General features: G+C 43.1%; 1 protein-coding gene across 4 annotated transcripts in view; it reads left to right on the top strand.

Moving 5' to 3' along the window:
* The first annotated feature begins 4,999 nt into the window (after positions 1-4,999).
* Positions 5,000-25,542, top strand: part of bptf (bromodomain PHD finger transcription factor) — a 28,425-nt gene continuing 7,882 nt past the window's right edge. For 2 of the 4 annotated variants that reach the window (XM_080044533.1, XM_080044535.1), the window contains exons 1-21: positions 5,000-5,727; positions 6,922-7,741; positions 8,863-9,083; positions 11,050-11,223; positions 11,460-11,642; positions 14,943-15,149; positions 15,267-15,352; positions 15,683-16,035; positions 17,727-17,858; positions 18,091-18,220; positions 18,601-18,736; positions 18,844-19,131; positions 19,484-20,966; positions 21,257-21,381; positions 21,591-21,719; positions 21,859-22,009; positions 22,125-22,248; positions 22,699-22,939; positions 24,002-24,138; positions 24,230-24,314; positions 24,427-24,659. In XM_080044533.1, coding sequence (XP_079900659.1) covers positions 5,214-5,727; positions 6,922-7,741; positions 8,863-9,083; positions 11,050-11,223; positions 11,460-11,642; positions 14,943-15,149; positions 15,267-15,352; positions 15,683-16,035; positions 17,727-17,858; positions 18,091-18,220; positions 18,601-18,736; positions 18,844-19,131; positions 19,484-20,966; positions 21,257-21,381; positions 21,591-21,719; positions 21,859-22,009; positions 22,125-22,248; positions 22,699-22,939; positions 24,002-24,138; positions 24,230-24,314; positions 24,427-24,659 — 5,952 coding nt within the window. In that variant the 5' untranslated portion in view covers positions 5,000-5,213. The remainder of the gene's footprint in view (positions 5,728-6,921; positions 7,742-8,862; positions 9,084-11,049; positions 11,224-11,459; positions 11,643-14,942; positions 15,150-15,266; positions 15,353-15,682; positions 16,036-17,726; positions 17,859-18,090; positions 18,221-18,600; positions 18,737-18,843; positions 19,132-19,483; positions 20,967-21,256; positions 21,382-21,590; positions 21,720-21,858; positions 22,010-22,124; positions 22,249-22,698; positions 22,940-24,001; positions 24,139-24,229; positions 24,315-24,426; positions 24,660-25,542) is intronic. The other 2 variants (XM_080044534.1, XM_080044536.1) reach the window with 2 other exon arrangements.

The following is a 25,542-nucleotide window of genomic DNA, read 5'->3' as shown; positions in this document are numbered from 1 at the left end:
AATTATAAAAAAAAAAAAAAGAAGATTTTTATGTGGTATATAATATAGAATAGACTGCATAGAATAGATGGAATGCAGATTCTGCATAAGAGCAAGCGAGCTGCTCAGTCATGTTTGATAGTGTCTTTTATAAGCGCCATCTATATAAATACTATTTTATTAGCTTCTGTTTCTGTATTGCAGGTTTTACCCTCTATAAAGGAATAGTTTGACACTTTGGAAATACACCGTTTTGCTTTCTTGCAGAGTAGGTTTAGGAAATTGTTCAATATTGAAGTATCTTCAATGAAAGCTGGTGTTTTTACTATCAATTGAGGGTATCTATGACATGTATCTATGTGTCATAGGTTTAACTTTTTTGTGACAAATGTGTTATCAGTAATTTCAAATGTTTTTCTGACAACACTTTATTAATAATGCATCTTCTCACCTTCTAAGCACACAGTGGTTCCCAAACTATCTATGTCATTGCAAACAGAAAATGAGTTTGCAGACTCGGAACTCCGCTTGCAATGAGTAATCCAATGCACTGAATATCCGGCGAGCTTTGATGTTTTTGCAGAACTGTTGCGCTGCCTACCTGTTGACACAGTCGAAGGCCCAGATTAAATCCATGCTTTCAGCTGTGTGTAATGCAACCACAATCAGCAAAAGACAGCAACAGCACCCATGCACCCAAACATCAGTCCTTTTTGGGGATCCTCATGTCTCAAGCATACACAGTTACTGTTTAATGATACTGCCTGTTATGCTGGTGTTATGTAGTGGTATTCATAGGGGGGACACCGCCCCTGCCCTTTTTCATTCAGAGTGCCTAATCCCATGTTTTTAACATGTATGTGTGTCACCCTTTTTTAATTTTTTGCACTTCCGCCGTTTGAGAGTCGGTGCACGCCACTGCGTCAATGTATATAATCTGTACCTGCACCGGAAGTCTCTATACCACAGAATTAGCATTTTCACCCCACTTCTTGTAGGGATTTTCTCCAGAAACCAGAACAGGCTGCGTCACTGGGTTTAGCAAAACGTCAACTCAATACATCAGGGCGCATTCATTACAAAAGCCACCCAAAGTCTCTCTCTCTCTCTCTCTCTCTCTCTCTCTCTCTCTCTCTCTCTCTCTCTCTCTCTCTCTCTCTCTCTCTCTCTCTCTCTCTCTCTCTCTCTCTCTCTCTCTCTCTCTCTCTCTCTCTCTCTCTCTCTCTCTCTCTCTCTCTCTCTCTCTCTCTAATCATGCATGATGTGCATGTGTCAGTTGATGTGAAGGAGCAGTGAACAGGAAGCTGATGATGATGATGACCATGATTTGGTTTCTTGAAGAGGAGCCCGGGGTGCTGTGCTCTGCATGCATCACTCGGCTGCAGCCCTCTGAGATCTCTAGCGTCGTGTTAGGCACGGTCTGGTGCACTGTCTGTCTGCTCCACATTTTGACTTTTAGCACTCGGGCTACCACTTCTCTTCAATCTGACGCCTCTCTGCCTCCATCACTGTCACTCGCTGCCATACGCAGAGACATCAGAGTTGCTGTCCCCTTTCTGGCCCTCTCGCCTGGAATGTGTTTTATGTATGAAAGATATCAGGCTGCTGCAGTGCTTCCATCATCGTTTAGATATTTACCAGTAAGGTTAAGCCATTAGTGACACTTAAAATTATCCAAATTAATAAATAAAAATTTATTTTTGATGCACTCTATGTAGGATTTATAAAACTATTTACGGTACAAAATCAGTTGTGATTGTTGGAGGCTTTTGTCTAAATTGTAAGGCCTAAGCATAAAACCTTAACCCCAGGGGGTTGTTTGCCTCTCAAGCTCCACTGGGCTGTAAACCATATGGTGCTGCTATAGTGGTTGATAAAAGCCGTGCCAGCGTTAAAAGCCAATGCACTGCTCTCACTGCGTTTGGACATATTAAGATGATTTGAGGATTTGCAAGTGAGGAGGACATTTCGTGCGGAGCCGAGAAGATTATTATCAGCGTGTGAACTGGTGGTGGCCTGACGGTGCCAGTCACTCTGCATCATAATTATAGTAGCATTTCTGTCCAGTCTAGACACACACTCACACAAATGCATTGACATGATTGTTCATAGACAAATGCAATTTGATGTAAATACAATATCTGGCTTTGGTAGCAGTAAGTAATAAACCCAGTTTAGGGGAAATTACTTTGCAGAATAATAATGAAGGCATTGTTGTTTGCTGTATAGCATGACATAGACAAAGACCAATGATTGCTACCATTGGCAGAGGGTTGGCTACTACTTGAATCCCTGGTGCCCTATTATTATCATCAATTAACTACTTAATCATCTGGAAGAAGAAGTTAAGAGATCCAATACAATGACATGCATGCGCTAAATGACTACAAAGGAATGCAAAACAACTAAGAGACACAAAACCACTTCAAAGACATTCAAAATGATCCGAAAAAGATGCAAAAAAACGACCGCATAGAGGAATTACACCTAAAGGAAATGCAAAACCATTGCAAAGAGACAAATAAATTGTGAGGTTTCTGAACCCGCCTCAGACTCTGCTTCGTTCAGCTTGAGCTTCCCAGAGTCTATTTCTGCCCATGGTTACTGTTGGTAATAATGGAGACATCTGAGTGGGCAGCAGCCCGCCACTGAGATTAAGTTTAACCTTCACTCCCCTCCATTAAATATATTGAATTTTGAACCCATGGAAACAATCTGTGTCCCCGTGTAGGTGTCTGATATGCGATAGAGTTATCAGATCACTCGTTTGGACTGTATGAGCGCATTCATTTACCTGCATGCAAAGGTTGAGACTTTCCACACCCCCCTGCCCACTGGCAAAACACAGGTAGGCCTACATGAGATGATTTCAAACACGCTTCCACACACTCTCCTGCCCCACGTCAACCTTTGTGGGTGCCTTCAGGGTTACTGTAGGTTTTAATATGCAGTTCAAAAGTTGCATACAAGGGAATGTTTCCAGAGGCCTCCAGGATTATCTAATCCGTCACAACATTGTAGTGAGACAATTTAACTCGTTAAAGGACCATGTATTGTGTGTGTGTGTGTGCCATAAGCAAAACAGTATTTTTAAGTTGAGAAAGGTACACAGCATTATAACATTAAATAAAGCTGTAGGCAAATGTTGAAACACTCCATGAATAAATACTTAAAAATCCTCTGCATTTTTTCCTTCCCCAGGCTATTCTACTTGACACGCACAGTCTTTCTATTCAGTAATGTATGGTGCATTACCGCCACCTCCTGGCTGATCTCAACATGACCACGCTGAATACGTGGGCAAACCATAGACTATTGTCGGGAAAACACTACACAATAGTGTGGTGGTCACATTTTCTGGTTGAATTGAAGGCTCAACCTAAAATTAAGAGAGAGAAATGAATTAAGTTTTCAATAAAAATACAAGATAAAGATAGCCTATGTTTAAATTAATAAGGCGGCACTGCTTGCGACACAGACTATAAGAGATGATTTGACAGTACATAAAATACTGATATAATAGACATCAATTTATCACATATAGGCCTAGTCTAATACATCAATCTTAACATTACCTGTCTATAAAATAGTTAGGCATATTAAAGAAGTATACATTTGTTTTAAAGTCTGTAATTGTATTCTGTATTGTTGAATTAAAGCAGGCCCACTTTGTTTGCATTCCCTTTGTTTACATACCAGTTTACAGAGCCGTGGGTGTTTATTAACAGTTGATTTTTTAAGCGCACAGGTAGCAGATTGTGAGGAGATATTCACTAATTTTGACAAAAACTTATTTGTCAACAAACTTTCTCCAGAATCGCTTGCCCCACCTTTAAGTGGACTATAGTGTGTGACAGTGTATAGTTTATTTCCCATATAAAACAAAGTGTATTCTCCAATAATGGTTACTCACAGACATGTGAATTTTGAATCTGGACTATAATCTATTGAAATAAAATGTCCTTGTAATGGCGCAAAGCTAAGCAGTGGGGGGCGCTGTTGCATTACTTTACAACATTTACAGCGGTGATTTCAGCAGACATGGAACTGATCGTCAGCCCTTGAACTCAACATTTGGCATAGGCTATATAGTTGTCCGTAAGTGGGAATATGAAAATTCGCTACCCAGATGTGTGCAGTTGTGTGGTTCAAAGGCAACTACTAAATAGATTTTAAAAAAACCGATCGTTGTCGGCAGGATTCGAACCTGCGCGGGGAGACCCCAATGGATTTCTAGTCCATCGCCTTAACCACTCGGCCACGACAACAGACTGTAAGTCGACATATTGAAAACCAACCTCAAACTAACTTCATCACTATATTGGGAGTAGAAATATAAGTTTCATCTACAAATGTTACCTCAATGAATCGCCTATAGAACACCAAATTGAAACTTACTTCCACACTAAATTGTAAGTAGAATTATAAAATTCCTGTAACCTAACTGAATTGACGTTGCGGTGGTAAAACTCAAATAACCTCAGTTTACACCATAGATAGTAGCCTATATATTTACACATTATTGTATATACTATCTATGGTTTACATGACATGGGTATATTTGCTAAATACCGTTGGCAATTATATCTTTATTATTGTGTAAAATAAATGTTGTTGCTGATAAAGTTTGCTATTATAGTAATCATCTTGTAAACATTCTAAAAACACATGGCAGTTCAGTTGTGAGTGTTTGTATTTACTTGTTTGGTTTTATTCTGTACAGGGAAGTAAAAGTGCTTTTTTACTTCTCTGAATCTGACAGCAGTAGATTACTCACTGCAAGTTAATTTTTTTTTAACAGTGCACCAGACCGTGCCTAACACGACGCTAGAGATCTCAGAGGGCTGCAGCCGAGTAATTTCTTTACTAAAAATGTAGCGTGACTAAAAACGTGAAACTTATAGTGATAGTAATACATTTCGTTCATTGTTGCTACTGAGCTGGAAGCAGTGACACCACGTGACTCTTCCTGAGAGAGGCTGCTGTTTGTTCAGCCAGAGAGGCAGAGAAGAAGAAAAATGGCGGCTCTAGGCGAACCGAAACGGGACGCCGGGCTAGCATTTTGAGCTTCGCACCCTAAAAGACTCGAGGTCTTCTCGGGGAGGGGGTGACTGCACTGTCGGAACCACCGCCGGTCCAGCTTTGCAGGGGTACCTTTATCGCTCGTGCCCGCGGAGGCTAAACAAGCGCAAAGGGAAAAAACTGGGATAGTAGCATAATTGCTGTCGCTTATCATGAGAGGGAAGAGGGGCAGGCCGCCCAAACCGCTACAAGCCGAAGAGCCTTCCCCAGCCTCAACCCGCGGATTGCGACCCAGGAGGAACCTGAAGCCTCGGTTTAGGGACAGCGGGGACGAGGAATCGGAGAGCCCCACGAGGGAGACTACCAAGCCGAGCAGAAAGAGGAGAGGGGGCTCCGTCACGTCTACGCGGGGAAGGGGACGAGGTAGAGGCGGCGGTGGGAGAGGTGGCAGAGGGGGACGCGGAGGAAGACGGACGGCCGCATCCAAGGCAGTGGTGTACGACGACCACGAGAGCGACGAGGACGACGACGCTGTCAGCCTCAGGTCGGAGGAGGAAGAGGTTATCGAGGAAGAACCCCAGTCCGAGGAGGAAGAGGCCCTCAAGGAGGACTCGGACTGCCTGGATGATGATGTGCTGGACGAGGAGGAGGAGGAGGTGGCGGATGATGCCAGTTACTGCACGGAGAGCAGCTTTCGGAGTCAGAGCACACACGCCAGCACTCCGGGTAAATAAACACCGCGACCAGGCGAAGGCTGCTGCTGCATGGTCTCGGCACACACTCGCACTAGGGTTGGAGAATACAGCCCGAAATGCTGCCTTCGCTTGTTGTTTTTGTCAGTGCGGTGCAGGAAGGAAGCAGTAAAGGTTATTGTTCAAAATGGAGAATGCACACTGTATGAACACAGGCCGCAGTCATTAATGCTACTGCAGGTGGACTGAAGCACCATCTCATCTGGGTTGCCTTCACCACCTGTCAGCACATCCAAAAGCACGCATTTTCCGATGATACACTCGTTTTGAGAATAACAGCTAATGCATCTGACTCGAAATATGATTAAACTGCACTTAAGGCCAGTAACTTAGCAGCTAGCGTGCTAATGTTAGCAAGTCAAAGTAGCTCATGCTCCCTCCTGTCATCCTGAAGTCTAACATCGTTAGATTACGAAAATTGTATGTATGTCTAGCTACCCTAAGCATTTAAAGCTAATTTGGTGAATGCGAAATTGTAGTTTATGATCGAAGCTGATAAAAAAAGAAAGTAAATAATTTGCTAACTAACTTAGCTTGACTAGCATGCCTGTAATTTTTTTTATCACTTTGTACTCTTTCAAACTTACTTAACCCTACACATTCATCCTTTGAAAACACATAAAGATAAAAGTCAGCTGATGTCTTCCACGGTGCCAACAGTAAATACGAGCGGTTATAACTTATGATCTGATTAACATTTCCGTTGTTAACCAACTTGACAGCTAATGTTTTCCTCGATGGAGGAGGATGAGGCTAATGACACTAGTGGCCATGTGTTTAGCCGGCTCAGCCACTGAAGCTCTCTGACAATTTTCTACCAATGTGAAACCAGACAATTGAGCTGCTTCTTATTTAGTGGTATAGTTATGTTGAATTGTGTCTCTTTGAATTGACCTGTCACACTAAAACAATGTGACTTGGATACTTTTTTGGAAAAAATGCCCTATAAACTCAGCTGAATGATGGAGAGATTTCTATATTAAGGATGGTTATCAGTTTGAAAGTCTATAAACGAGCTGGTGGATCAATATTAAATAGCATTGTGTTATGACTCGGTAATATTATATACATCACGTGACCACTTTAAAAGTATATCAATCATTCTTTGTAAGTTCTTGCGGAAAAGCAATGCAATTATTGTTTACTAATATCTTATTGTATCCTAAAGGGAAGAGAAAGGGACGAGCCCCCCGACCTCGCACTCCCATTCTGGAGAAGGAGATTCCTGCTCTGGTGCTCCCCGACACCTCTGAGGACCTGCTGGTGACCAACGAGGAGCTTCTCAACGCCACCTCCGTCTACGAGGTGATACGCAACTTCAGCACGGTGCTGCGTCTCTCCCCCTACCGCTTTGAGGACTTCTGTGCAGCACTGGTGGGCCAGGAGCAGTGCACTTTAATAGCCGAGACACACGTTTCCCTCATGAAGGCTATCCTGCGCGAGGAGGACACCTCCAACACTACGTTTGGCCCCGCTGACCTAAAAGACAGCGTCAACTCCACCTTGTACTTTATCGACGGCATGACGTGGCCGGAGGTGTTGCGGGCGTACTGCGAGAGCGACCGGGAGTACCATCACGTCCTGCCCTATCAGGAGGTAGACGAGTATCCTTATAGTCCCCTAGAGAATAAGGTCAAGGTGCTGCAGTTTTTGGTGGACCAGTTTCTCACCACAAACATGGCCCGCGAGGAACTGCTTTCAGACGGCAGCATGCTGTATGACGACCATTGCCGCGTGTGTCACCGGCTGGGCGACCTGCTGTGCTGCGAGACCTGCTCGGCGGTCTATCACCTGGAGTGTGTCAAACCCCCGCTGACGGAGGTTCCGGAGGACGAGTGGCAGTGCGAGATTTGCGTTGCGCACAAGGTGCCCGGCGTCACGGACTGTGTGACAGAGGCACAGAAGAACAGGCCCTACATCCGCCAGGAGCCCATTGGATATGACCGCCACCAGAGGAAATACTGGTTCCTAAACAGAAGGATTATTGTGTAAGTTAGTTGCAGCCTACTCTGTCCCACTGGGATAGAATTACCTTTTAATTCAGTGCCAACTCAATCATAAATCAACTTTCAGTGGAGTTGTAGTTTGATAATCATTGTTTCGTTCTGATTCTGAAAAGGATTGTTTCCAACAAACTGTAGTCTAAAACTAACAGAATTACTTAATTATAGTAGTTATTTTACATGTGTGAAATAGGTTTGTCTGGTGTATTACATAACATTGGAATACACTTCAATGCAACAAACGTCAAGTTTACTACATAACATGTATTTTTGTGCCGTATTGCAATATATACTGTGTTATTATATTACTAGGATAGTGATTTTTATTTCAGCCACGTGGCCCAGCCTTGCAGCTAGTTTCTAACCAATTCACTTTGATCTCCTTGTGTAAAGATGCCTTACAGGGCAAAATATGATCATATATTTAGTATAATATACCTCAATGCTCTGAACATGTGGCTGTAGTCATGAAGCAGTGAAAAAGCAGCAGCGGTAGTTACCCTTATATTCAATTCTAGCCTCCTGAAACACATCAATCCAAAAGGAGTTTGTCGTTGTGAAGCCAAATGCACACACCTATGTGACAAAACGTAGGCCATAAAATCACGGTGAAAAAAAAACTTTCAAAAAGTTTTGTAAAGGGGTAATGTCAGGTATATATACCCATCCTGTCTATACAGGTGGGTGTGTGTATGTGTGCTGTGCAAAGCTAAAACTTGACACTGCTGCAAATCCCTTGACACTAGAATGCAAAAGGCTCCCATTAATCCAGTCCTTTGTTTGACTTGAAGAGACATGCAGCCCAAGCCCTTTCTCCTTAGTGGCTATGATGCTTTTCCTAATTGCTTCCTCTCCCCAAACGTATGTTCTATTTGAGGTAGACGCTGCAAATAAGAAGCTGAAATCATCTAACAGTCAGAATTTCAACTGACCGAACATTTAAATTTAACCAACAGCAGTGAGATGTGGAAATAAAAATGTTTTTATTGTTTCAGTCAAATGATATTGTAACAATCAAAACCCTTGCACAGTAACATGGTAGAGGAAGTCATTTTCTGATATTAAATGGCCTTATCTAAGAATTCTTTCTGTTTCCATCCACACAGCGAGGAGGATGGGGAGCACGAGAAGAAAAAGATCTGGTACTATAGCACCAAGGCGCAGCTGGAGGAGCTGATGGAGTGCTTGGATAAGGAATACTGGGAGATGGACCTGCATGCCACCCTGGAGGAAATGAAGGAGGAAGTGCAGGCTCACATGGACGTCACAGAGGACCTAACCAACAAAGCCAGAGGAAACAATAAAGCCTACCTCACTGCTGTCAACGGTACGGATTTGGTATTCTCTTCAGTCGCCTCATAAAGCCAGGCCATACATGTGAACCTAGAGGTAGTGCTATCGTGTCGGGCGTATTCTAGTTCACATGGGCAGCGTTTCTTTGAAGGTGTATAATGGGGAAATAATTGATCTAATGGATAATAGGAGCATGTGTGACTATGAATTAAGCTATGAAAGGAACGTACGTATGTATCTGCGTCTTTGTGTCCTGTGGGCTTACATTCACACACACACAGTATTTTCTCAGCTTTAGATAATGGTTCCCTCCCCTTAGGCAAAAATGCTCTAACATGATGACAGTTGACTTTGAAATGTTAGTTGCAGCCTTTTCTTCCCGCTTCACGCTCTCTCACACAGCAACTGTTTACCGCTACCTTCCTCCAAGGAGACGGAGCGGTTAAAAGACTTCTGAATGCTACGCCATCAGTTTCCGTTTAGATTTGACAGGCTGCCATAATTAACACTTTCCCCATTGTGTGTTGTCAAACTGCCTCATTTCTGTTCTCAGTGCACTGGGGGTACTATGTTTTAATGGGGACGTGAGCATCATTTATTCTGTCAAAAAACAAAGGTTTTAATAGGTATTCTGTAGACCACAATGCAAGAAAATATGAAAAGCCGTTGCCGTTCCTTTTTTTGTATAATAAGTGATTTATGGATGTTACTGCTGGTACATTTCATCAGTTAACAGCCCGCTTCTGCTGCAGCACGGTGCTGTGTGCACACTTCCTTTCAATCCTAGTGAAAACTGTAGTTATGAAACATGGCTCTCTGGAGGTTTTGGCCTCTTGAGGAAATACAAGTATATTATATTTGTTTTATATTATAAATATTTGTGTGGATTGGAATCATTTTCTTTCGTACTTAGATAGCAAAACTTGATTATAGAACATAAATATGTTAGCATCCGAGCTCCAACAATTTGTATGGGTCACCTGAAACTGAGAAAGCAGCATTTTATCATATTTGAGGCTCCAGATGCCTGGTGGTTAGGGTTCCTCTTTCCATCACATATCCAAAATCCAGTCTTCTCAAATGTGAGGAGTCGCTGCCTTTGTAACTAATCCTAATCCTGTTAGTAAAGTCTGTACATGTGTTTGGGACTGGGAATATAACAAGAAATTTGAAGACGCCGTTGAAGACATTTTTTTTTATTATGATCTTCGAAAATAAAGTGCAAATTTCGAGAAGAAAGACGAAATAGAGCGTAAGGGCCGGAATTCTATTTCGATGATAAAGACAAAGCTGAACTGCAGTTAAGGGAAACCTAATTTAGAGCATGGAGCGACTGATCCTCAATTTTTAACCTCTTAATTCTGTGTTTAAAAGATTGTTTACACTCTGATATAAACTACACCAATTAAAGCAGCTTTGTGAAGACATAAGAGGTTAATATCGGGGGATCAGGAAAAGTGGGAATCGATTTTTTTCTCTTTTTTTCTCGATATTGTATTTTGTCTTTTTTCTTGAAATTTTTTATTTATTTCCGAAGTACATAAAACAAAAAAATCTTCCCTCTTTAATTTTTAATTTTTTCACTTTTCCTGTGGCCCTAATACGCCGTTTTGGTCATTGCAGGCATTTGTTTAATAAAACGAATAGTTTTAGTTAAGTTTAGTTTATTTCACATACAAACAATATAAAAACACGTTGTGCTAAAACATAAGTACATGCATGGGTGCGGCGGAAACCTGTACAGGCTTATATGGAAACCACACCCAAAAAACTATTGCATATTAGAATACAAAACACACACACACAATAAACGAACAAACAAATACATTCTTAAAAAATAAAATAAACAATCAAGAAAATACAAAACGGTAATAAAAAAAACTGAAACTAACTGCAAACTACTTTAATAAACTGACTGCAGGAAGATTTATACAAAGGAAGATGAAGATGTTCAGCTTGGTAGTGCTGTGATTATGGAATATCTTTATGTTTGTTTGTAGATGTAGTCATGGAGCGTTTGAAGATCCAGCGGGAGGCACAGGAAGCAAAGAAGCGGGCAGCGGAGGCAAAGCAGGAAGCAGAAACGTCCTCCATTAAGACTGCTGAGAACGGGTCCACATCGCAGCCCGATAACAGCACAGGCACAGAGCCTAAGGAAGAAGCCGGTTCACAAGGTAAAAATGAACGTTACATACAGTATAAATCAGTCTAGCTTTGTCTTATGCTCTTTTACACACCGTTTCTCCCAGCAGAGCACAGGCATCGATGACAGCAGGTGTCGTTTTACCACACGTGCTGCTGTTCTTATATTATATGGTGACCTCTACCTGTACTTGACTTGCCGATTAACAATGTAACGACTCTGCTGGTGCTGTTCGCCCTGTGTGTATGTGTGTGTTTGATGGCACAGCAGCCACGGTTCCCCATGCCTCAGAAGAAAGCTGTGCGTCCGATCCTAACCCCGGCTCGGCCACCCAGGAAACGGTCACACCTAAAACGGAGTCTGGTGAATCCAGCCGTGAAACCCAGACTGCTCAGCCTAGGAGCCAGGATGGCGGGGGGTCGCCTGCATTGGCAAAGCAGGAAAGGGCAGGTACTAGGAGAACAAAGACTCTAGCCCCTTTTACACAGAGATTGCGGCATATTGACGGAACAACATCACTCCAATATGCCGGCTTTGCTTGCTTCTGTGTTATTTACACAGAACCAAGCAACGCCGGCCTGCTGGCACATCAGTAGTCCCTTTTACACAGCGCTCCGGAATGAAAGAGGTGCTTGTAAACAGCGTCAGGTGTGACGTAAACATTTAGCGCTGCGCCGGTCAGCTGCTTTACAACAACAACAATGGCCGGTGAATTGAGAGCAGAAGTGCTGGAGCTTGCAGTAAGAGGGCCGTATTTTACTGTCCCCACGATGTGCCAGTTGATCTCGCTACGCGCTGAGTCCAACATCACTGGGACAGTTAACCAAACTGACTAAATCAATCCGACCGCTTCACCTCTGTGTGTGTGTGTGACAGGTTGGTTGTGAGCGAGTCTCTTTGTGAGGGCAGCGATCTGCCAATCAGACATACACATACACATACACACAGTGTGTGAAGTCACGTTACTGTAGACAGAAATAAAGTGTGGATATACGCTCAGACTTAGGATAATAATAGCGGCGGCGGAATGTGTTAGCAAAACAGTAGCTCTGTGGCTAACAGCTGAGCCGGAGCCTTCAGTCAGCTGAAGCAGACAGTCTAGCGGGGCGAGCAGACTATTCCCCCGTTACTAGGTCGACCTTCAAGCTGAACAAGAGCCCTCCGCTGCGCGTCGGGCTCCTGCTTCAGCTTGTCGGTCTTTATTTCTAGCAAGTGACCCGTTCGCTATACTTTATCCCTTACTTAGCCTAGCCTAGCTTTCCATTGTACAACTTCTCCTGGGCAGAAATAGACTCATACACTCTGCAAAATGAAGCACGGGGGTTTGGATTGAGCAACGGACCTTATGATCAGCTAGATTATACACCGTTCCTTTTATTTGGTGATTTTTACGGGACATCAGGCCGCCGTGGTTAATGTTAAACACACGTCCTTCAACTGCTAACATGGTCGCATGTTAGAACGTAGGCTATGGAACGTCAAACGCCCCCCTGTTCCGCAACAACAAGCTGGAGCATTTAAACAGAGAGGCGGAACTGATCGTGTCGGGAATCTTACTACCCCCCGAGGTAGTAAAATTCCCGGAACGATCACTCGCACCTTTCTTCCCTCGTTCCGCAACTGTCGCATTTATACAGCAGGGCGGAGGGCCGAAAGGCCGGCATATTCCCGGCTTTCACTGGCTGTGTAAAAGGGGCTTATGACTGGTGTTTGCTTGGGTGGCTAGCTATCGTCAGCGTCTCTAGCCATGCAACACCATCCTCCACTTCATCCTCTGCTGCTGGGCTGCACACCCATCTTCATCTGTCTGCTTGTCTCAGCTGGTTGCTGCTAACCATAGCCTGCCCCCTTTTTCCCTCTCCATTTGCCATGTTGCTTGTAAGAAGAGTTTATGTCTCTTTATAATTGTAGTTTTACAGTTAAGGGTTCGATTTGTTTAAGAGACAGGAAGCTAAATCTGATTTAAGGTCATTTCTTGAAGTAGATATTTCTTATTATTGTTTTTGCTAATTGGACTTGGGGATGCATTTCAAGGTTTTTGTTGGGATACATTTTGAATGGAACCTGTATTTAATGCTGTGTCCGACTCATTTCCTGCCAAGCCCATCATGAAAAGGAGGTGATTGTAGTTGTTCCAGTGCTATCAATTTAGACTGTTTTTTTGCTCTTGTTATACCTTGCCTTATACCTATGCCATATATGCAAAGTTTAGATATCTCTCCAAAATCAGCCTGACAGACCAATGTGGCCCTTCCCATTGGGGTTTTATTTCAGCAGCATCATATGTTTCCATGCAAGTCACAAATACTTTCATCACTGCTCTCAGTTTGTTTTTGTTCAATTTGTTTGTTGCGTTGGCTGTCTGCTGGTGAATGGAACATTTGTGTTTTATGTTTTACATGGCTTTAAACAAGGCACTGTGTTTCTGCCATGTGATGTGACCACATTACATATTCCCCAGTGGAGAATTGTGTTTCCTAAGCTGAATTCCATGGATTGCACACACCGTACTTGTCCCTGGACATAAATAACATTTTAGACAAAACACTTGTAGTTCTTCACCAAAACATTGTAGCTGTCAGTCAGCCTGTCACCACTCATGCAACACTGGAGGGGCCATACTCAGCCTGATCCCTTTCACAGCATGTCTTCATTAAACACCTAATTAGACAGTGAGATAATATTCTCTCTTCATGTAGTTGTTCCTGAGAGTAGGGCTGGGTATCGAAGTTCAAAACATTTTTATACCGACCAAAATGCCTCCACACCATCGAATATCGAAGAATGTAGGGCATTGAATTGAGTATGTAAAAGTTCTGGTGATTGGTTATGTTGCATGCCATTTCCTGCTGTCTGTCTTGTCCTACTTTCTTTTTTGTTCTGAGGAATTTTTGAGGCAATTTTGTATGTTATCAACAGTAGGAAAGCTGAGAGAGGGATGGGAAACATAGAGGGTGGAACGACCTGCATGAAAGGTCACTCGCTGGAATTGAACCCGCAACTTTTTGATTATTTGGAAATTGCGGTGACCATTTAGCTACCAATGCTCTTTATCTTGTCCTACTTTTAATTGTGAAACTAAAGGACCCGCTTTTTAAGCTAAAAATTTTATTTTTGGTGCGTTCGTTTCCTGTCTTGTCGCTTTCTGTTGTCCCCCACTCTCATGGTCTTGAATAACACCATGTTGGCACTGCCGTAGACAGCGTCCCTGGCAGCAGCTAGCACGCCACGTCTGTCACAACCAGCTCCTTATTCTGGTTCCAATTTATGGGCATTTGGGTGGGCTCCTGTCGCTCAGACAAAAGGCTCTCTGCCTTGAAGCTCCACCTGCCTCCTCACAACAAAGAGCTGCATATATATGCAGGACTCTCTCCCATAACAACTCACACGCAGAGAGGCCGTCTTAATTTGGCTTTTCAGCAAGTGCACAGCTTGTTTTAGGTTTGAGAGGACTTTTCTGTCCAAGATTAGTTTTGGTGTTTTTGAACAGTTTCATTTCTATAGACCTAGTGTTTCATTATATTGAAAGAAGCTATATTGAGAATTTACTATATGCAGAGATTACATTTTTGTCAATATGTTTTTTTTGTTTGGTTTTGTCATTTGTTTTGTTTACAATGCTGCCATCTTTGCTTAAAACACCTTGCTTGTAATCAATGCCATTCGCTTTTACTTCTTGTATTCGTAATAGTCATGTTTACACCGGTGCTCACCTGTCTCTTTTTTCTTTTTCTCCTTTTCTTTTTTTAGATGAGGATGCTAAAGCAGAGTCCAGCAGTGAAGACAATCGGCCTGACGAGTCACAGACACAAACCCAAGATGAGCAGCAGCATCAGTCATCTCAAATGGAAGTGAGCAGCAGCCAGGTTTCTACTTGTGTGAGCCTCAGGAAACCAGAGCAGCCTGACCTGGTTGATCGCTCCTCTCGCTCCTCCTTCACCAGCCAGGACGGAACAGGTAAACACCGGCTTTGGAATCAGTCCAGCTGTTATAAACTGTCTCTCGGTGTCTGTGTTTTCATTATTGCTAGATTTGTGACTGTGCTGATGGCATCATCTGCTTTCTGTATGACAGACAACTATACGGAAAGGGTCAAGAGCGACAGAGGGAGAGCTACAGAATGGGAATCGAATAACCAAATGCCTAAAGGCAGCAAAGAGGTGAGGCGTGTGTGTTTTCTGAACTGGAGCAAGTGTTATTTGACAGAAACTTCATATTTAAAAATATTCGAGTACTGACTTAATTGTTTGATCCTGAATTTTATTTAAACACAGTTCCCTATGTCAGCAAAACATTGCATTGAATAGGCTTAACTATTGATTTAATGGAAAAAAAAGTTGAAGAAATTCTGTATGTATTAAAAGTATTGTGATGCGATAGGTATCGAAATGTAGTATTAAAGTAACAACTTCTGCATCCTTTTGTAAAAACAGCTTTAATATTTCTGTCCAGTATTTAACTTGACTGTTATGTTCCCTCTCGTGTTTCAGTCTTCTCCTGTTTTCTGTGAGGGTGAAACTCCGCGCCTAAGCTTCTTCAAAAGGGACCTGGCGGTGAATTTAAACAACCTGTTCAAACTGGGCCAGGAGGGTAAATACAGGGTCTACCACAACCAGTTCAGCACCAACGTCCTGGCCCTAAACAAACATCAGCACCGTGAGGACCACGACAAGAGACGCCACCTCTCCCACAAGTTCAGCCTGACCACCGCGGCCGAGTTCAAATGGAACGGCTCCATCTACGGTTCTCGGAGCCTGACCATCTCCACCCTGCGTCTCACCATCATCCAGCTGGAGACCAATGTCCCCGGGCCGTTTATGCATCCCAACTGGGCATCGCACAGGTACAAATCTGATCAGTTTCATGTGCATGCCTTAGGGAAATTCACTCTTGTCTCACAGGCTGCCATACAAAACAATATCCTTATTTCAATTGGTAAGCGGAGTATACAGAAGAGTGTTGGGGCCACGGGAGAGAATGCACTTCGATCATAAAGTTGGAATTTCATGAATGTGTTAAATAAAGACTAACCTAAATGGCAGTAAATTGAAAAGTTAAGGGAAACTTAACTTACAATGTGGAGCAACTGATACTCCGTTTTTTTAACCTCTTAAGTATGTTTCAAAGAATAGACTAAGTGAAAATACCAAACCAAATAAAGCAGCAACTTAAGAGGTTAAAAACTTAGAATGAGTCGGTCCACGCTGTTAGTTAAGTTTCCCTTAACTCTTACCTTAACTGCTGTTCAGCTTCCTTTTTTTATATATATGTATATATTAGGGGTGTGCACGTGTAACCGTTTAGTAAATCATAACCGTTTAGGAAAAATCAATAAACGAAAACCGTTTTTTTTTTTTTTTTTTTTTTTTTTTAAATTTCAAAGTTTTTAAATATGTTCTGGAGACACGCGTTTATTGATTTTACATCACTAATAAACTAATTGGGGAGGATAAAAGCTAGTCTGCCGAGAATCTGTCTGTCCCTCGGCGAGTGTGTGTGAGTGAGTGTGTGTATCGGCGCACACACACACACGGGGAGTCGCCGTGCTGGGGCTCGACTCACAGCCACGGAGTGATGAAAGATAACCTAAGTATTAAAGTTACTCGGTTGACGTGAACTACGCTCGTAAGTAGCCCGAACTTTATAACACCTGTTCAACATGCATTTAATGTGGACATGTAGAAAGCGATAGGCTATATTAATCAGGAAATGAATGAAGCGCAATTATGACGGCGAACGTGTGTGTGTGTGTGTGTGTGTGTGTGTGTGTGTGTGTGTGTGTGTGTGTGTGTGTGTGTGTGTGTGTGTGTGTGTGTGTGTGTGTGTGTGTGTGTGTGTGTGTGTGTGTGTACCATGGACCTATTATAAGAGGTGTGTAAACGAGCGTAGTTCATGTCAATTGTGTGTTTACAGGCGAACGAACGTGTGTGTGCGCGCGCGCGCCTACAAGACGGCGGGGGCACGAGGACAATGACGTCACGGTTAACCGTGTACACGAAAAAAAAATTGTCGTGTACACGGTTAGGCATTTTTGTAAACGTTCACACCCCTAGTATATATATATTGTAGTCCGTGTTTATTCTCAAAATGTAATTTTAAAAAAAAAAAATTCTCGTTGCGCTTATACTCTTCAGTCGGCGTAAGTTACAGACTTCTTGGTAAAAATAATAACAATAATAACCAGGCAATTTATACATTTATTTTAAGTTTGTGAGGTCATGCTACCATGAAGTCCAGCCACATATCTGTAAAAATAACTGTCCAGGTGGGAGATTCATATTGATTAAGCTTTATATTTACTGCACAGTGATGAGAGTTGTCTCGATCTTCTCATCCAACCCTTGGCAAGAAAGCAAATAAGTCAGTTTCCCAAAATGTCCACCAAGTTATTTATATTTATGCTAAATATGATGATCAATATTTTCTTGATTTCAGAGTTTCAAGTATGAAGAAGCTTTAAGGAAGAAATATAATAATATGCAGTTGTGCTGTTTTACATGTTATTTAATAAAACGTTTTTCTCTTTTTTTCTAGGACCAACTGGAACAAAGCAGTGCAGATGTGCAGCAAGGCCAGGGAATTTGCTTTGGCCTTGGCCATACTGGAGTGTGCCATCAAACCCGTGGTCATGCTGCCTGTATGGAAAGATTCTCTTGGACACACAAGGTAAAGGAAGACGAAAAACCTGATGCTTGAACTGTGATACTTTGGCTTCATACACTCATGCCATATTAACGTGTAGGCTTTTTCTCTCAAACTCAAGCTAGTCCCTACAGAAGTGATTTGTTCGGCCCTGCACTATTGTTCACCTAACAAGCAGCAGCCTTTCAATATTTATACTGCCTATGCACCACACATCCTGATCCTGGGTTACATATACTTTACTTTGTTGCTTCAGGCTACATCGCATGACCTCCATGGAGCGGGATGACAAGGAGAAGATAAAAAAGCGTGAGAAAAAACTGGAGGATGAGGAGACACTTCAACAGGCCACATGGGTGAAGTACACCATCCCCATCAAGCACCAGGTAAAAAAGCAGTGTCTTTCATCTGTCATCCAGCTCCCCCTGTGGCCATAGGAAATGTATTTTAAACTGGATGTTATTTAACACTATTAACTGTATAAAAGTATATTGGTATTTTGTGAGAAAAAAATAATAATTTTTGGTTAGTTAGATCAGGTTTGCAATAGTTCACTATAACAAAGTATAGTGTGTTGCATCCATTATTTTTTGGATCACTTTTAGACATTTCTGTTTGAAAACTAGTGGTCACTCTCAACTGGAATCTTATGTGTTCCAATCCAAAAAAAAAAAATATTTTAGATGATTAGCGTCTACAAGTTTCTCTGAAATGATATAGTTCTTCATCTGAAAGCTTCATAATTGTGTGCCTCTCTTCTGTCAAGGTGTGGAAGCAGAAAGGCGAGGAGTACAGAGTGACAGGGTATGGTGGCTGGAACTGGGTCAGTAAGACTCACGTTCCACGCTTTGTTCCAAAGCTACCAGGGAACACAAACGTAAACTACCGCAAAGAGCTTGAGGGTAAGAGCTCAACTAGCACAATTTCCTTTATATATTCTCCTTGTGGAGGCACTCTTGGCTCATATTCTGTTTCCTTTATTGTTTTTGTTTTTTCACTGTCTTCATAGCAAAAGCTAAAGTGATCAAGGAAAACGCAATATCTTGCACAAATGAGCCGAAAATGGTGACGGAAACTAAGAAGGAGACTACAGTGGACAAGTGCAATAAACAAGCAACCATCCCTGCACCACTTCAGAGCACTTCATCAGAGGAGGAGCGCAAACCTCAGGCCTCCACAGAGGAAGTAATCCCAGCGGAAGAGAAGGAGCTGGAGAAAAATGTAGAAGAGAGGAAAGAAGAGGAAAAAATGGAGGTCAACCCCTGCCCAGAAACCGCTGCTTCCAGTGACGAGAAAGGTAAATGATAGAAAATTACGTCAGCGATTCTGGAGAATGCTTGTTGTCAAAATCAGTTCGTACGTAAACTGGTATGTAAACATTGGCTATGTAAACAAAGAGGGCCAACCACAGCTAGCAAAATGCCCGTTTTTCAGAGCCTAGGCTGTGTATTAATACTGGATATTTTTTCAGTGCACACACAGTACGTACAGCAAGCGGATTGTAAGGAGATATTCGCTCATTTTGACAGAAAGGGAATCTGACAACAACCGTTCTCCAGTTTTGCCTTTAAATAATTTCTCCATCTTTGTTTGTGAATAGATTTCTATACCTCCATAATCCACTGACCATGTAGGACTCTTTGTTATAGATAAAGCAGAAAACAAACCTATTGTGCAGCCTGCGAAGGAAGAAACAACTCAGAAAATGGAAGAACCCAAGAAGGAGGAGGAGAGCACTGCATCGAAGACCTACTATGACGTTGTGAACGTTAGCGAGGGCTTCCAGCTGCGCACAGCCTATAAAAAGAAGGTGAAGCCCTCCAAATTGGATGGGCTTTTGGAGCGCCGGGTCAAACAGTTCACCTTGGAGGAGAAGCAAAGGCTAGAGCGGATAAGACAGGCGACTCTGCTGTCCAAAATGGGTGGCGCGAAGCCAACTTCTGCAGTTAAGACCGAAGGATCCACGTTAGCAAAACAGCCCCCTGCCGTAACCTCCTGTGTAAAAGAAGAGGCGCAGGAAAGCCCTGAAATGAAAGACCACGTAGTTAAAAAGCTTAACTTCGAGGACACGGATATAAAGGCAGACAGCTCGGACGTCAAATCAGACAACGCGTCACCTAACAGCAGGCAGACGGAGGTAAGCACTGTGCAGGGTGGGGAGGCCGTGGCTCATAAAGAAGTGAACGGAGGACTGCAGGCAAGCACCGAGCTCAACAGTAAAAACAACTGTATATCCGATTCAATAGAAAGCAAAGAGAAATCACAGAAGACGGACTTAACTCGAGTGGGAGAGAATACTAAGAAACGTGGGTTTGAGGAAATGGAGCAAGGCCTTGGACAAGGCGATACACAGAGCATGGAGACCAGTCCAGTGCAGGTGAATGGGAAAACTGAGGTTGTCGCCACTGCAGACTCAAATGTCAAGTCAGACCCGGCCAGTCCAGTCCAAGTTGATGTCAAAGAGCCTCAGAAAGAGCCAGTCAAGTCTCTGATGAACGGAAACCTCTCGCAAAACGATGTGTCCGACATATGTGATCCACCTCCCCTCAAAGTCCCAAAGTTAGAGAACCACGTGGCAGAGAAAGGAGACTCGCTTCTGAATAGTAATACTGCTGCCAATAACAGCAGTAGTAGTGAAGGTTTGAAGACTTCCGTCATTACTAATACAACCTCTGCGGAGTCTCTAAATGCACGGCAGGCTGATGCCACATCTCAGGCAGCAAAAAGCACAGTATCCTCTGTTACCACAACCACCACTACCCAGCCCAGCTCCAGGGCAGTTGTCCCCCAGAAGCCCAAACTCCCAGTTACTGACACCAAGATGGCCGTTTCTGGTTCAACGGCAACCAGCTCTATGACGATAAGTAAAGAGTATTCCACCCGCGACCGCATCAGCCTTCTCAGGTACTCCAAATCCAAGAAGGCACGTTCGGGGACAGCGCTGCCGTCCTACCGCAAGTTTGTCACCAAGAGCAGCAAGAAGAGCATCTTCATCCTGCCCAACGATGACCTGAAGAGGATGGCGAGGAGGGCTGGCATCAGGGAGGTGCCCATCTTCAACTACAACGCCAAGCCAGCCCTGGATATATGGCCCTACCCTTCACCGCGCCCCACTTTTGGGATCACATGGAGGTTGGTGGATACTTGAAAATTACACTCAAAACTGGCACTTGTATACATTCTAAATAGCCAAGGGGAAATTATGAATGATTTGCTAACTCTGGCATGGACACTAACACATGTCAAAATAATTTCACATTACTGATGGATTTGTTGTCGTCCACATTTTGTTTACATGGAGATATGCAAACACAATGTTCCTAGGATTGAAAAACACCACTAGAGTAAAGTACAGTGTGTAAACCTACATACTCTTGTTGGGTAAAGAAGCTCACGTTTCTTTTGGCTGTGTCCCATTTCAGGTACCGTCTCCAGACTGTGAGGTCGCTGGCAGGAGTCAGCCTGATGCTGAGGCTACTGTGGGCCTGCCTGAGGTGGGACGACATGGCTGTGAAGCCCTCTGCTGCTGTGGGGACAACCCGGAAAGGTGAGAATCTGCTGTACACTTCATCTTCACCTGTACTGATCCGTCACTTCCCTTGGGCATCTCTTCTGTGAACCTTTTTAGAAACTGTGCATTGGTTTTCATATTAACTTGCGATTGCTCGGTTAATCTGTTTTTTTGTTTCTGAAAACAAAACATTGGTGTTGTGTCATTTTCAATAATTGCGCTAATATATTTGATTTTCACCAAAGAAACCACGGACACAGATGTCACCACAACAGAAATCATAAAACGAAGAGACGCAGGGCCTTTCGGCATCCGCTCCGAATACTGCATACGGAAGATCATCTGTCCCCTCGGAAACAGAGACACTCCTAAAGGTAAAGTTGTGAATTTAAATAATAACCCAGACCCAAATACAGATTGTGAAGTTTCAAGTAATTGCTGGTAATTTGCACTGAAGCTTCAAAGCCCAACATTTTTCATAATACTTTTTTTTTTCTCTTTTCCTATGAGTAGAAACCCCTACTCCACAAAGGAAAGGCTTGCGCTCAAGTGCTTTGAGGCCCAAGAAGCAGGAGCCGGCCAAGCCGACTGGACCTATTGCTGTGGAGTCATGGGTGGCTGAAGAGGAGCTGGAGCTGTGGGAGATCAGAGCCTTTTCAGAAAGGTGGGACACTAACACTCATCTCTCCTGTGGCCCGAACATTGTTTTGGAGAACACTACATTCCTCGGATAGAGAATTGATTAATCAGATTGCCACCTTTTTTTCTTGGTATCACAGATTAGAGAGGGAGAAGTCACAGGGTGTTGAGCCCTCAAAGACGAACAGCGGTCTGAAGACAGTGGAAGAAGTCAAAGCCCATTACGAGAATCAGCTAAAGGTGGCCAGACTGGCTGCCCAACAGGTGGGAAAACTACATCGCACTTGCACGCAACACTTTTAATTTATTGAGTAATGCCTGGTTTCCACTGAGCAGTACAGTTCAGTATGGTATGGTACGGTATGGTTTGGTTTGGTTTGGCACAGAATATTAATCCTAGATCTTGCTTTCTACCGCTGACAGTATCCTATGTGTTAGGCTGGGTATATGCTGGACGGCAATAGCTGAAACACATTAAACAAAGAGCTGCTCACCAACATGTTTCTCAAAACACATTATTCACTCTTGCAGAGGAGATTACAAATGACAGGTACTATGTGTGTAGTTCCACCTCTTGGGACCGCTTGAAGAACCGAACTGTACCGCTCAATGGAAACAAGGCTTAAGGTCTTGTTTTTATGTTGCCACTATGCCAGGATGTCAATAAAAGTCTGTAGTCCATATACCTAAAATGTTATAACATATTTGTTTTAGAAACGTCTGGAACAGCAGAGGCCGAGCACAAATGCAACCCCTTCCTCAACAATAACCACCACCTTGGCCAGCAGCCCCAGCACCCCAACAGCCACAGGCCAGAGGACTGGTCAGGCCACATCTGGACCCAAGATGGTGCTGGCCTCTAAAATGGGTTCTCCAGTTTCCTTCCAGCAAGACAAAAACTTCCATCAGTCTTTTGCCTCCTGGGTCAAGCAGGGTCAGACCAACACCAGCCCAGGTAAGCCTGTTTAAACTTCCCACCTCTTCCTCCTCATCTTCAGCCCATGTGAACACATACAGGTACAGTATGACCCCATACAAGGGTCTAGAATTGTGTGCCTTTTCATTCATCATATTCGCTTGGAGACGCAGAGGAATTTGTCTCAAGATACTTTTGGTTTTCCCATCTTATTTTAAATGTTTTTCCTCTTTTGAATCATCATTTGACCACAATAGCATTTTGACAGCATGACATCCCAGAATAGTTATTTTTTATATGTCAATTTTCGACATGATGTGATTGACCAAAATGGTTCGTGGTGTCCACATTCGTCTTTGCGAAAACTAGATTTTTGACCTTTTGGAGTCCTATTATATCTTAAAGAGCTGCAGGAAAGCCTATGTCTCCTCAAAATTTGAGCACATGGCAAACCGTTAATCCCAAAATGTTCCAAATACAAGCCTCTGTGTTAACACAAATATTCCAGTGGACACCACAGCCATAGAATGGCTGTCGTGGTTGCCCTTGTTGGGTGTGCATGACTGCAGGTGGCCTGGTGTGTCTTGCAGCCTGCACCGGCTCTGTGACCACCGTGGCTAGCACCATCACCACCTCAGAGCAAACCTTCCAGATCGCTGGCAGTTCAGTGACAGTGGCTGGCCAGGTCCTCACCGCTAAACTCCCGCTGCCTGCTAACAGCAAGATTGTCACGCTCAACATGCCCACCACTCAAGGAGGTAGGGAGCACGAGTCTCATCCATTTCTGCTGGTTGGGGCCAAAATGGATGGAGGAGTGTCATGCGGAAATCAGTCCATGTTGACACTAAGCATAGATGATGCCCACTGTTCTTTCTTTTCTTTTCTGGAAGAGCTTCTATGGCCAAAATTGAGATTGCAGTTTTTCCTCTGAGTTGTGTATTAAACACTGTTATGGCATAAACTGTAGCCTATTTAACTTCAGAGATTTTTCCAACAACACTCCGCCCACACCCTCACACAGTGTAAGCCTTGCTGCTTCTGTTCACTCTTGTCCTGAATAACTGTAGTGCATATATGCTCATTTTCTTACTTAATCAACAGGTGTAGTCCAGCAGAAGGTCCTGGGCATATTCCCCTCTGGGCCCCCTGCCAACCTTAGGACATACAGTACACTTCATCCTACCACTGGCAACATCAACCTCAGAGCCACCAGCTCTGCCTCAACTACCCAGCAACAGGTCTTTTATCTTTCACCCTGTCCTTTTTTATATTAGGGGAACAATGTTAAGCATGATGATTTTACCTTTTGGCTTTCTGTTCCAAACACAGCCTGGCACGACCATGAGCCAGTCACCTACCCCGGCTAACTCTGTGGGCACAGCAATGGTCAGAGGTCCAACACTGGCTCAACAAGGTATCCTGCCCCAACTGATCTTTTCCAGTTTGCAAATTAATGTTTTCAGCCGTTGTCAAATATTATATACAATATACAAATAAAGATTACAAAATTCATCTTTCCCCTCCAGGCCAGCCCCAGCAGGCTTTGACCCAGCCGGGCCGTTGCCAGCCTGGATCCCCAGCTGTGCCTGCCTCTACGCCCTTGCAGACTCAGAGAGCAGCGGGTCCTTCACCGTCACCTAACGCAGCCCCTACAGCACCCGGGCAGTCACCTGTAGCCGCCCCACAGGCCAACAGACCACAGCAGGGTCAAGTCAAACTCACTATGGCTCAGCTCTTGCAGCTAACACAGGGTGCTCAGGTGAAGGCACATTTTTTTCTGTTGTCTTTGTCAGAACTAATAAACAGTTTTTTACCCCCGATGTATTGAAAGTCCAAGTATCCATTTAACCCATTGATGACTATGGCAATCTAGGATGCATGTCCTTAATGCCTGAGGGTTTTCTGAAAAAATAGTATGAATTGTCAAGTCTACCAAAACCTTAATATCTAAGCCTGTGTAGCACATAGAAACATGAAATAAAATACATTTAAAAGTTAAGGTTCACAGGTTTTATTTAAACATGCTCCCTTAGCGCTTACAAACCAACAAATATTTCTAAAAATCGTCAAAATTAGATGAATTAGAAAAATATTAAATATTGTTAATAAATAGATGCAATGTGTTGTGTGATTTTCGTCAGTAGTCTATAGTAGACCTTGGTTCTGCGCACCAAACGCCACTAACTGTTCTGTCGCCGACATAGCTGGCGTATTTTTTTTATTATTTTGTTTTATTTTTTATTTTTTTGATTGACATGATTTTCGGCAAACCACACAACTTTTGGGTGGTCACGTGGTCTTAAAAAAATCAACAAAACCCACCTCATGTGTATTTGAACCAATGACAGTGCATTATATGCTGGGAATGCCATGAAAATTAGATAAAGTAATAATGCTGCGCGACGCAGCATCAGGCAGGAGAGCCAATGTGGCATCGCGCAGCAGCCGTCATCAATGGGTTAAGGAGGTGAAAAGGGTAGTTTATAACTTAGATAGATATCATCATGTATTAATATTTAATAATTAATAAATGTATACATTTGGCAATATCTAACGAATTTTGTGTATCTGCAACTCAAAACCCAAATATTGTATGTTTTATTCACTTTTCTTTTTAAGTACCTCATGACTTTGTATTGAAT

Source organism: Ammodytes marinus (assembly GCF_949987685.1).
Source record: "Ammodytes marinus genome assembly, chromosome: 16".
NCBI classification, from domain to species: domain Eukaryota; kingdom Metazoa; phylum Chordata; class Actinopteri; order Uranoscopiformes; family Ammodytidae; genus Ammodytes; species Ammodytes marinus.
Note: the sequence above shows the minus strand (reverse complement) of the source record. Positions and strands in the feature narration are given on the sequence as shown.